This window comes from Staurois parvus, unplaced genomic scaffold (genome assembly GCF_062004578.1).
Source record: "Staurois parvus isolate SC_StPar_1 unplaced genomic scaffold, SC_StPar_1.0 ptg001193l, whole genome shotgun sequence".
In the NCBI taxonomy this organism is placed as follows: Eukaryota; Metazoa; Chordata; class Amphibia; order Anura; family Ranidae; genus Staurois; species Staurois parvus.
The window spans coordinates 1242626-1256206 of NW_028318989.1; the positions used below are offsets into that span (position 1 = coordinate 1242626).

The 13581-nt window shown below is 47.2% G+C and overlaps 1 protein-coding gene across 3 annotated transcripts in view; it reads left to right on the top strand.

Moving 5' to 3' along the window:
• Positions 1 to 604: 604 nt before the first annotated feature.
• The window catches only part of LOC149438324 (uncharacterized), a 145089-nt gene continuing 132112 nt past the window's right edge, over positions 605 to 13581 (top strand). For 2 of the 3 annotated variants that reach the window (XM_089659990.1, XM_089659989.1), the window contains exon 1: positions 605 to 7744. In XM_089659990.1, the coding sequence (XP_089516116.1) occupies positions 995 to 7744 (6750 nt within the window). In that variant the 5' untranslated portion in view covers positions 605 to 994. The remainder of the gene's footprint in view (positions 7745 to 13581) is intronic. The other variant, XM_089659988.1, reaches the window with a different exon arrangement.

The following is a 13581-nucleotide window of genomic DNA, read 5'->3' on the forward strand; positions in this document are numbered from 1 at the left end:
GATCCCCCATCTCTATGTGTCCCCCCCCCCAGTCTGTGATCTCCCCATCTATGTCCCCCCCAGTCTGTGATCCCCCATCTCTATGTCCCCCCCAGTCTGTGATCCCCCCATCTCTATGTCCCCCCCAGTCTGTGATCTCCCCATCTCCATGTCCCCCCGTCTGTGATCCCCCCATCTCTATGTCCCCCCCAGTCTGTGATCTCCCCATCTCCATGTCCCCCCCAGTCTGTGATCCCCCCATCTCTATGCCCCCCCCCCAGTCTGTGATCTCCCCATCTCCATGTCCCCCCGTCTGTGATCCCCCCATCTCTATGCCCCCCCCCCAGTCTGTGATCCCCCCATCTCTATGCCCCCCCGTCTGTGATCCCCCCATCTCTATGCCCCCCCCCAGTCTGTGATCTCCCCATCTCCATGTCCCCCCCAATCTGTGATCCCCCCATCTCTATGTCCCCCCCAGTCTGTGATCCCCCATCTCTATGTCCCCCCCCCCCAGTCTGTGATCTCCCCATCCCTGTATGATGTGCTCAGTGTTCTCCCCACCATCCTCCTCTCCCCCCTCCATCCTCCTCCTCCTCCTCGGTCTCCTCTCCCGGCTCCTCCCCCTTCTCCCAGCCTCCTCTCCCTCTCCCTCTGTCGGTCAGTCTCCTGCAGTCTCTCGGATGTCGGGTGTCGGTTGTCCCGGTTATCTTCCTCCGATCTCCCTCCGAGGCCTACACCCGGCATTGCAGTGATCGCTGTCCCGGCGTTGCCCTCCATCCGCCGGGCGGAGCGATCCCCGGGCTCCGCACGTTCAATGGATCCGTAGCCGGCGGAGGATGAAGCCCCCCAGGACGGAGGGGGCAGGTGAGGGCCGCTGATCGCGGTGGAGGGGACCGGTAGGGTTGGATTTGTATTGGAGTCATGTGTGATGGAGAGCCCGGGCTGAGGACATGATGGCAGCAGAGTAAGGATCCGATCCCTCCAGAGAGCCCGGAGATCCATCCTGCAGGGACCGATGAGGATGGATGGGGACCCTCATGTGACTGGCTGGGGCAGCTTGGAGCCCCTGGGGGGGCAGAGAGACCTGATCCCTCCGCAGGTGGTGGGGGGCTACTTCCTGATGGGGACTGACGAGAAGGGACGCCTATCACCGGAGGAGCAAGGTGGGCCCCAGCCGTGCCAGGGTGAGGAGCCCCTTGGAGTGGTGGTGGGGCGGTTGGCGGGTGGGCACGGAGAGGAGAACACCCTCATCGCCCTCTCTACTCTGGATTCATTCCTGGACTCCGCTCAGAAGCCTGCCTCTTACTGTACGTTTACATTGCCTCCCAAAACGACCCTCACACCCCTTTCCCCAAATCCCCTCAGTCCATGTCCCCATCTGGATGTTGTATCTCCAACCCGAAGAGATGGACCATCAGATGATCTCATAGATGTCCACCAGCTGTCTCTTCCTGGGCCTACTATGCCAACTGATAATGACCCATTACCCCACCATCTGTTTGTTCCTGGGCCCACTTTACCACCTGAAAATGACCCGTTACCCCATTGTCCTCCAGGAGATGTCCACCATCTGTTTGTTCCTGGGCCAGCTTTATCACCTGAAAATGACCCGTTGCCTCATCGTCCTGCAGGAGATGCCAACCAGATACCCAAAGCCGGCAAGGGTTTGTTCGATTTAGATGAGACAATGCAGTTGACTTCCAAAATGCACCAAGATAGTGACTGTAAGACCCTGTCCTTTGATTATTTAACACCCGAGAATGACCAAATTCCTCCAGTTGAATCCTTTCTACCTCGTCTTGATGACCATTCCTTATTGTCCGAAGCCCCTGTAGATCCTTACACAGACCAAGCACTCCAGTCAGATTTCCTCTTGGACCCTGCTGTTGTAGAATCGCCACCATGTGAATCCATCTTAGATTTTGTTGCTGTAGAGTCGCCTCAGTCTAGCTCCCAATTAGAAGAAGTTGATGAACAGTTGACCCAATCTAGCTCCCGGTTAGAAGGTGTTGTACAGTTGCCAATGCCTAGCTCCCATTTAGATGAAGGTGCTGCACAATTGCCCAAGTCTAGCTCCCAGTTAGATGAAGATGCTGCACAGTTGCCTGAGACTAGCTCCCAGTTAGACGAAGAAGATGTACAGTTGCCCCAGTCTAGCTTCCAGTTTGAAGAAGAAGGTGCTGTACGGTTGCTCCTGCCTAGCTCCCTTTTAGATGAAGGTCCTGTACAGTTGCCCCTGCGTGGTTCCCATTTAGATCAAGGTGCTGCACAGTTGCTCGAGTCTAGGTCTCAGTTAGATGAAGATGCCGCACAGTTGCCTGAGTGCAGTTCCCAGTTAGATGAAGATGCCGCACAGTTGCCTGAGTGCAGCTCCCAGTTAGATGAAGATGCCGCACAGTTGCCTGAGTGCAGCTCCCAGTTAGATGAAGATGCCGCACAGTTGCCTGAGTGCAGCTCCCAGTTAGATGAAGATGCCGCACAGTTGCCTGAGTGCAGCTCCCAGTTAGATGAAGATGCCGCACAGTTGCCTGAGTGCAGCTCCCAGTTAGATGAAGATGCCGCACAGTTGCTTGAGTACAGCTCCCAGTTAGATGAAGATGCCGCACAGTTGCCTGAGTGCAGCTCCCAGTTAGATGAAGATGCCGCACAGTTGCCTGAGTGCAGCTCCCAGTTAGATGAAGATGCCGCACAGTTGCCTGAGTGCAGCTCCCAGTTAGATGAAAATGCCGCACAGTTGCCCCAGTCTAGCTCCCAGGTAGATGAAGATGCTGTACAGTTGCCCCAGTCTAGCTCCCAGGTAGATGAAGATGCTGCACAGTTGCCTCAGTGCAGCTCCCAGGTAGATGAAGATGCTGCACAGTTGCCTCAGTGCAGCTCCCAGGTAGATGAAGATGCTGCACAGTTGCCTCAGTGCAGCTCCCAGGTAGATGAAGATGCTGCACAGTTGCCTCAGTGCAGCTCCCAGGTAGATGAAGATGCTGCACAGTTGCCTCAGTGCAGCTCCCAGGTAGATGAAGATGCTGCACAGTTGCCTCAGTGCAGCTCCCAGGTAGATGAAGATGCTGCACAGTTGCCTCAGTGCAGCTCCCAGGTAGATGAAGATGCTGTACAGTTGCCTCAGTGCAGCTCCCAGGTAGATGAAGATCCTGTACAGTTGCCCCAGTCTAGCTCCCAGTTAGATGAAGGTGCTGCACAGTTGCCCGCATCTAGCTGCAGGTTAGATGAAGGTGCTGCACAGTTGCCCTTGTCTATCTCGCAGCTAGATGAACCTGACTCAGTCCAGTTGCCTCATTCCATAATCCATGTGAAATTTGACCCTGACCGCTTGTCCCAGTCCCATTTTTACCCTGCACCATTCTCCCAATCTGAGTGCTGTTTGAATTCTGATGTTGACGAGTTGCCTGAGTCCGAAATCTCTATGGACCTCAATACTGCTGAATTACCTGAAGCAGACTCTTGTGTCATCTCCGATGCTAATGATTTGGCTGAGGCAGAAACTTTTTTGAACCCTGAGGGTGACTGGCCTGAGGCAGAAGCCTGCTTGAACCTCCATGTCAATGAACTGCCTGAATCCGATACCTGTCCAGGTATTGGTGATCTACCGGAAGCTGAATGCTTTGCGGTTCCTGAAGTTAGTGAGCTACCTGAAGCTGAGAACTTTTTGAATGTTGATGACTTGCCGGAAGCTGATTTGAACACTGGCAGTGACTTGACAGAGGCTGAATCAGGCTCTGCCAATGTTACCGATTATTTATTCCATTCTGAATCCTGTTTACACTCTGACGTGGACCAGGTACTCCAATCTGACTCCTCTTTGGATTCTGAACGGTTATCCCTGGCAGAATCCTGTTTACACCTGGACACTAACCAATTTTGCTGTCCTGAATCCTGTTTGGACCCTGACTGTGACTTTTTACCCCTGTCTGAAACCGGTTTCACTAATGATGCTGACCAGTTACCCCAAACAGAATCTCATTTGCACTCTGCTACTGACAAATTAGCCCATCTTAAATCATATGTTGACCACAACATTAAGTATTTGACATCGGGCTCTGAACAGTTTAATGGCACTTTGGATTCAGAAACCAAAAGGCCACACCAGGCAAGGACCAACAGCAACCTGTTAACCCAGTTAGAGTGCAGTTTACACCCTGACTCTAGTCCTTCACCCAAGTCCCATTCCTCTTTGGACCCTGAACCTGACCAGTTACCCCAGTCTGAACCCTTTTGGAACTCTGATGGTGACCAAATTCACCCTTTATCCCTGTCTGAATCCAATTTAGCTTCTGACACAGAATTATTTCCCAGTGGTGAACCATGTTCAACTTCTGAGCTTGAGAAGTCATCCCAGTCTGAGTCTAATTCAGGCCAAAATTCTGCCCATAGTGCCCATTCTGATTGCTGCCTGAATTCTGGAAGTGAGCAGGTTCATCCTGCCTGTTCGGACCATAAAGTTGAAAAGTTAGCCCTCTGTGATTCCAGTTTGAGTCTGAAGGCTGACCAGTGGCCTCGGCCTGACCCCAGTCAGTCACCAGAGTTGGATTGTCTTTTAATCTCAAAGTTTGCCCAGTGCTCCCAGTCTGAACCCTCTTTAGACACTGATAGGCTGTCCCAGTCTAACTCCTATTTGGAACTTGCCAGTGTCCAGTTCTCCCAGTCTGATTTGGCCTTGGTTCCGAGTGCATGTGAGAGTCTCAATTCTGGGTCCTGCCTGATCCCTGTTATTGATAATTTGGCTCAGTCTGGTTTATGTTTGGACTTGGACTTTTTGCCGTTGCCTCTCTCTGAAACTTTTTTGGCTCATGAAAATGACCAGTTAACCTATTCTGCTTCGGAGTCAGGCTCTGGGCTGATGTCTCATTTTCAGACTTCTTCCAACACTGACCAAATGCTTTTATTTTCTGACATTGCAGACAAAGAAATTCCTGGTTCTGAGGCCACTCACTTTGACCATTCGGTAAGTTGTGAGAGTCCCCTGACCAATAACAGTGACCTGTTGCCCGTGTCTGAATCTGACTTGCGTGATGACGCTGAACTCTTCTGTCTGTTTGAAACGTTTTTAGCCTGTGACACTGACCAGATATCTCCACCAGGTCTCCCTGAAACCCCTGATCCTGATCACTTACATATTTCTGAATCTGTTTTGATCCATAATTCTGCCCAGTTGGCTCAATCAGATGTCCCCAAGGATTCTGATATTGACTGCTTGCCTGTCTCTGTTTTGGCCTTTGATGCTTGCAATTTACACCACGGTGAATCTTTTTTGCCTCTAAATGCTTTGCCTTTTACAGGGGCCGCTACCACTGACCATTTAGCTGGATTGCGTAAAGCCTTTCATGACTCAGATAGTGGATACTTGCCAAAGCTTGAATTTAGTTTCAATGACGATAGTGACCAAGTTTCTCTCTTTGCATCACCTGTGGTTCACAACACCCATGAGATGCCCCTTTCTGGTTCCCCCATGCCTTCCCATGTGGACCAGTTGCCATCATCTGAACACCATTTTGCTGTTAAAACTGCTGACCAGTTGCCTGTATGTAATTCTTTTGTGGCCAATACCAGTCACCTGCCTTTGTTCGAGTCCTATTTGGATCTTGATCATGACAACTTGTCCAAGTGCGACTCCAGATTGCATAACCATTTGCCTTTATCTGACTCTGTTGTAGCAGAAAACGCTGACAAGTTCTTTGAATCCTCTGCTGGCAACCTCACCAACCAGTTGCCACAGACTGAATCTTTTCATGATATCAACCTGCTGCATCTTTCAGAATGTCTTTTTTCCCCAAACCTTGATGACTTGAACCTATCTGATTTATGTTTGTCTCCTGACATTGATCGGTTTCCTTTAGATGTGACCTCTGTGGACCCTGACACTGAAATGTCCTTGTTTGATGAGATTTTGACCAGTGATTGCAATCAGTCACTCCTGATTGAATCCAACGTTACCCCTATCAGCAATGAATTGCCCTTGTTTGAATCTTGCTTGTCAAACAATACTGACCACATGTTCCTCGCTAGTATGTCTGTACCTCCTCATGAACACCAGTTGTCCATTTCTGGTCCCAGTGATCTCCTAAAAGAGGCTAATGTACAATTGTGTCAGTCATTGATATCTCCTAACGTTAATCATCCATTGTCTGAATCCTTTGTGGAATCCAGTAATGGCCAACTCCCACAGTCAGTGTCCTATTTGGCCTGTGATGTGGATGAACCTGAATTAGCAGATCAGTCATCTTTGGATTCTGCTTCAGATTTTTCACAGATAAACCCAGCTAACACCAGTTTCTCAAACAGCATTGTTGAAGAATTCCAGATCTCATGGGACTGGTCTTCAGATTTAGACCATCCTCAGTTCACAGGGGTTGGTTTGGACTGTGGCACGGACATTTATTTAAACTTATCTCCAAATGACCCTACCAGCCAGGTTCATGAAATTGATGACTGTTTTCCTTTATTTTGTTTAGATACGCCGCCAGAATCTCCCCTTACATCCCCAGACCCGCTTGCCCTATCAGACGACCTACTGTCCCTTTGTGATGTTTTCTCACATTTACAAGCTAATGATATGACATGCTCAGAAAATAATAGTGAGCTGTGTTGTGCCCTTGATAGTTTATCACTACATCAGACAGATAGTGAGTTGAGAGCTGAGCAGGTACCTATGACCGAAGAAGAAATGTTGTCTCAGGTAAATGACCCTCTGCCACACATACCCTCATCTAATGGCCAAGTTGATTTTATTATTGCAGGTGACCAAACTTTCAGTGGCATTTCAGACAACGACCTTCTTGATCATGACATTGACCAGTTGGATTCTTACTGCCTGGACTTATTGTTTGAACCTAAAATGGTTTCCTCTAAAACTCAGAGCTCCTCCAGTGGTCCTACGGTTGATCCTTGTCACCAGTTTCCCTTTGACCCATCCCTTAGAAGTATGCCCGCTAGTGTAGCCAGTCATTTACTCTGTGATTCAACCAAGCCTTCGCAATCCCATGTTTATGAAACACCATCACTGAAAAGCCTCTGTTTTGGTGATCATTTGTCACCTGCATGTCAGCCAGATTCTCCTTTCCAAAGTATCTCATCAGCTCTGAGCAATTCATATGTGGTTACTGAATTGGGATCGAAATCAGAATTCCTTGATACTGGCCAGCTACCGTTGATATTGGGGAAGGGCCCGTTGGATTTGTTGGATAATTTAACTGAAAACAACCAGGATGTCCTGCTTGCGAAGTCTCGGGAAGCCTTACCACCGGATAAATTGGTTCAGCCAGAAATAGACACCCCTATCCAGGATGGAAAAGCACCTTCTTGTGAACTGAAAGGGCCTGCTTTGCTCAGATCAGAAGAACCAGATTGTAACCAGGTGTCTTCTAGACTTTCAGACTCTGGTGAGCAATATCCTTCAAACGAGTCCACCCAGTCAGAGGCAGATATTGATTTGGAGAGCCCTCCTTTGTCATGTGGTACAATGGAACAAACTGAAAAGCTTGCACTTTCTTGTAGAGCCTCTCCCTTGGAAATTACCCAGGTGCTTCCATGTGATTCCCACCAGCTTGCCGATTCCCAGGATTCAGCCTCTGCTCCCTTCTCATTTGGAGAGGGTGACCCGTTTTTGGCGTTTGCTCTGGATAATGACTCTCCTTGTGTCGGGGACGAGCTGGCCCGTCTCCGAGCTGTATTTGATGCACTGGATCGAGATAAAGATGGTTTTGTGAAGATGGAGGACTTTGTGCAGTTTGCTACTGTTTATGGGGCAGAGCAGGTAAGTTTAGACGCTCAGCATGAATACAGGCCTTGTTTTATCTGGAAAATATGTTTTTATTGGGGAGGTTGCTAAAGGGAACCTATCCTGAGAGAATACAGAGGCGGCCATTACTCAGCTCTCCTTTAGAAAATGCTAGTTGCCTGGCTGGCATGGTAATCCAATATGTCCAGGTGTTCTAAGTTTGTATTCTCTTACCCTAAGCGTTTTCTGCAGAGTTTTGCAGAAACACACTGCAGTCCATTTAACATGATTTCCTATGGGACACATTCACATCTCCGTGTTTTCACCCGCTACATTTTTTGGAAAGGGTCAGGGATCTTTTATAAGTCAAAAAGTTGCGTTTTTGGTTCTATAGACTTTAATGGAAACGCTGCAGAACAGCATGTAGTGCGTTTTGGCCACGTTTGTGATGCGTTTTGCATTTTAAATCTGCCTAGCAACAAGAAAAAAATAATAAAAAAATCTGCAAAACGCATCAAAAACGCTTCACAGAAACGAGTCAAATGCAAACTGCATAGGTGTGAACCTAGCCTTAGACTGCTGTCACACTGATCCGTTTTTGTTCCCCTTTTGCATTAAAAAGAAGAAAAATGCATGACAATGAAATCCTATGGAATTCTTCACACTGACCAGTTGCAGGCCCACTGTGTTTTCCTGCATTTTTTTGGTGTACAAAAAAAATCACACCTCCCCATAGAAATGGTCGGAAACTGCAGAAGAAATGCACCTGCTGTTGTGTTTTTAGTGTGGTTTTTGAGTTACATTTTTTTTTTTTTACAGCTGCAAAAGCACTGGAAACGCAGCAAAAACGCGTGTTTTTACCACGTTTTTATAAGAACGGTGTAAAAGTAGCTTTATTTGCATGCTAGTTCCAGTTCTAAGGCTGCTTTCACACTGATTCGCTTTTTGCGTTACAGTAAAAGAAAAATGTGTGACCAGGTAATCCTCTGAACTCTTCACACTGATCCATTGCGGGTCCACTGCGTTTAGTAAAATCCAAAATCCTGCTCGCTGCATTTTTTTTTTCCCCACTGAAAATGCATTGGAGATGCAGCAAAAAGGCATCATAAACGCACCTGCATGGCATTTTTTTCAGTCCTATGTTCTGTGTAAAACGCACCTATATGCTTTTTTAGCTCGTTTTTGCTACGGATCAGTTTGAAAGGAGCCAAAGCAATAATTGAAGTATAGACAACTAGTATTTTTAGTATTGTCCTTTGAACTCCCCAGTCTTTTGATTCAAGCAAATCATCAATACTGTATGTCCCCTCAGGTGACACCAACATTACCCATTTCAGCTTTGCAGCTTCCTGTGTCACCTAACATTTGTCCAGTGAGAAGACAGATGACGCAGAAAGCTGCAAACCTGAAATAGAAGGCGTTGGTTGCCTGGCTTTTTAGTGAGTCAGAGGTGTGTGGATGACAAGAGTTACTGAACAAAATGAAACATGCTTTGGCAGGTGAAACGGTGCATGTACATGGAAATATTCTGAGTGCGTGGTTAGCTTTTTGCTTCTAAGGGAAAGTATGGTGCATCCTCAGGAAGCATATTGTAGATCTTAATGAGACTTTGACATTCTTTCTACTATATTTTTAATATTGCGTTCTTTAGGTGGGGTGGATGCAAAATATATATATATATAATTTCAGGTACATATATAGCACCGTAATTTACACAGCACTTTACATATATATTGTACATTCACATCAGTCCCTAACCCTCAAGGGGTGTACAATCTAAGGTCCCTAACTCACATTCATACATACACATACTAGGGACAATTTAGACAGGATCCAATTCACCTACCAGCATGTCTTTGGAGTGTGGGAGGAAACCGGAGTACCCGGAGGAAACCCACGCAGGCACAGGGAGAACATGCAAACTCCAGGCAGGTGCCATGGCTGGGATTCAAACCAACGACCCACGTACTGCCAGGTGGAAGTGCTAACCATTTAGCCACTGTGATATATATATGTATGTATATATATATATATATATGTGTGTTATACAGGGATGTTAAATTTGTATCATCCGACGCCCAGGACATGTAGTTCCGGGCGTCGGGCAGGTAGCTTTTTTTTCAACTTGCTGTGGGCAAGCAGCAGGGCTCACCTGTCAGATGGAAGCATTCAGACGGCAGTGCTGCCACCCGGTTGCTTTCACACAGTCCACCATGGTTCCAGCCTCTGCCCCCCCCCCGCGTGTGAAATTCAACCCCTGCCGTTCACCAAGTCACCCGGGCTACGCTTGCCCATCTGCGGGCCTGGCTCAGTGTGTGCCGGCGGCTAGAGGGAAGGGAGCAGAATGAACACGTCCGCTCCCCTCCCCTTTTTGACCTGCCCAGGAAGTGATGTTTGAAGCCACTTCCAGGTCCCCATTCACAGATTCCTGGCCTCAAGAAATGTAATGCAGTGTGATGAATTCATCCTTCTCATTCATTGGCTGAGAGCGCTGATTGGGAGCCGATCAACAGACCGTTTTCGGTCATGCCCCTTCATCAAAAGCCAGAGACCGACCTCTGTCGAAGGCGCATGACCAAAAAAGGTCTGCCGATCGGCTCCTGATCAGCGCTCTCAGCCAATGGTTCAGAGTGCTGACATACACACAGGTCGAATGTCAGCCACTTTCTATTGAACCGGCCGATGCCACCTGACATTCAGCCCAGGCTTTAGGTACTAGGGCTGTAAAGGTGGGAATACAAGATTAGAAAAATCGACCGATCGGTCATCTGATGACCGAGAGGCGTTCGTTCGAAGGTCGAAATCGTGGCCCACATTAACCAATCTAAAAAAATCATTCATCGGGCAATACGTAGTGTTGACGTCTTCCGTACAAGTGGAAGTGATGTGGTGTGCGTGTGACCTTGTAGCCACGCCCTTCCGGGCAGAACGAGCGATATACACAACAATGACCAGCAATGAGTATAATATCGTTTATTACATGACCTATATACATAAATAGTGATACATAAAATATAATCTGCACAATTCTGGTTTCATCATCTCATTAGGCCAATCTACTTTTAACATTTGGATTTTTCGTTCGTGTTTACGAAGATTCCTTGGACATAAACATCCGGGTCATCTTCTGTTTCCGCTCATGCGTGATAGCGCGTGATATTTTTTTTTTTTTTTGTGCGACCGCATAGAAAATCGGTCGTTCGTATGCGAAACAACATTTTTCACTGTTTAACCAGATTTTTTTGTTGACAGTATTGTTATTGGTTAAAACATTCTGCTCATCAACGAAGAGGAATTGTTCGATAAGTGGTTCCGCAAATTTTTCATACGTTTTTCTTATTGTGTGTACGGGGCATTAGTTGATCAATTTTACAATTAACAATACAGCTTTTATTAAAGAATATCTAAACCCAAAAACAACAATGTCATGTATTGCTGCTTAGTAGTCTTTAGATGTTACTGGCTGCCATAGTTTTCATTCTTCAGGCTTGCAAGCACAGAAAAAAAAATACCCGTTGATCCTGCCAGAAATGCAGTGTTCTTGTAACTTCCTTTTGTAGTGAACAAAGATATCAGTCTTCCTAGTTCTATTCTGTGAAATACAGAACACCTATCCCATGTTATGGGAGGAGGTGTTTGCACTCCTAATCTAGGAGTGTAGACTAGGGTGATGATGCTGCTTCCGAGGGAGTGTTGTCACCCTAGGACAGGAAGTGTGTTACTGGAAGGATCACTAGGTGAAAAAAAAAGACTGAATGCAGCCACCACATCTAAGCACTGGTGAGCTGCAGTATATTACATCTTTTGTCTATAAACAGTGACTAAAAAAAGTAGTACACATAAACAGCGCTATGTCAAAAACACGATGTCCAATTGATATAAAAGAGTAAAAGAGAGAAAAAAAAAATATAAAGTAAAATTATAATGTGAGAAGTTCAATTTATTCCAACGGTAAGTGTCTCTTTAAGACCTAATGATCCACCATCCATGTGCTCCTGCAGTGATTAACTCCCCATGGGATTCAGCACTCACCAGAAGCTGGTGAATAACCAGTAGTGGAAAATTAGTAGGAATTAAATCAATCTCCTTAATAATGAATGGTTATGAAATCTCGAACTTGATAATCAGCCAGCAACCCAAAAGGACCTCCAATCAATAGATTATTAGTATCTCATTATTATTATTATACAGGATTTATAATGCGCCAACCGTTAGCTCAGCGCTTTACAATATAACAGGAGACAATACAGCAACAATACAGTTCAATACAAGAGGGTTAGGAGGGCCTGATCCTGGGAGCTTACAATCTAGGAGATCTCCTACTCCGGTCTCCTCATTCAGATTGGGAACTATCAATTCCATATGTGGGCAAAATAAAACACATGGCATGATACCGTAAAAACAATCATTTATTGCCATAGAAAACCCCCCTTAAAGCGAAGTTCCACTCACCCTGTCAAAAAATAAGTCAGCAGCTACAAAAACTGTAGCTGCTGATTTTTAAAATACAGCCACTTACCTGTCCCTCGGTCTCATGGTGTGTCCCCCACAGCCCATTTCACTGGCTGTCCTGTATTCTAGGAGGCCGGCATCTTCAGTGTGGGCCCCCGGCTGTGATAGCTTGTGGCTTTACAGCTGGGTACCCACTGCGCATGCGCGAATAGCGCTGCGTTTTATGAATGGTCCTGTAGTCTTCTGAGACCTGTCGTGTCCGAAATGACTACTGGAGGGAGGACACCTTCCGATCGCCTAGGCCAGGGGTAGGCAACCTGCGGCTCTCTAGCTGTTGTGGAACTACATTTCTCATGAGGCATTGCAAAGATTACAAAACTGACAGTTACAGCTATGACTTGCAGAGGCATGATGGAACTTGTAGTCCTGCGGCTCTCAGGTTGCCTACCCCTGTCCTAGGCAATCGAACCAGAAGTGGGAGCTGGTACCTGTCAAATTCGGGTACCCGCTCCCCCCCGCCCTCCAAAGGTGCCAATCCTTAAAGGGGAGTGGGGGAGCAGTCCTTAAAGCGGAACTTCCCCTTTTGGGTGGAGCTCCGCTTTTAAGAAAAGCACTTGCATTGAGTAACATGGTAATGCACTTTGTATAAATACTTCCAATAAGATGGCTGCCGCTCACAGCAGCTAGTGACAGTCTCATCGCACACTGGTAACTAAGATCTTAAAATGATCATGTGCTCTCACCAAGTGGTCCCAGCATGTGTGCTGACATCACAGATGGTCACGCCCTGACGCGTTTCGACATATCCGACTTCCATCTTTGGTTTGGGGTCTCGATTTACTTTAAGCAACACTGTTGAGCTGTTGGACCTTTATTTAGACAGACAAATGTCTGCAGCATTTAGTTTACACCTCTCGATGCATCCTGTGCTGTGGCCACATACAAGCTGCATAGATAGGCCGCCTTCACACAGGTATACTACAGCGTACGCCCCTGTGAGGGCCGTGTTTGCCTGCATAGGGATGCACAGGTGTTCCATGCATCCCCCTGCAGGCAGTCCCATTCATTAGATTAGATTGTAAGCTCCACGAGCAGGGCCCTCACATTCCTTCTGTACTGAACTGTATTGTTGCTGTATTGTCTCCCGTTATATTGTAAAGCGCTGAGCAAACTGTTGGCGCTATATAAATCCTGTATAATAATAATAATTTCAATTGGTAAGCAGCGGCTGCACGGACACAGCTGCTGCTCCCAATTTGACAGCCGCGTGGGTGCGGGTGCACAGCCCTGCCTGCATTTGATGCTGCGGTTATATTGGGGGCAGCGGCTGTTGACTTGAATGGGACTGCTTGCATGGGGATGCACGGAACAACGTTCACCATGGTACACCCGTGTGAACGAGGTCTTAGCTGCTGCCGGTT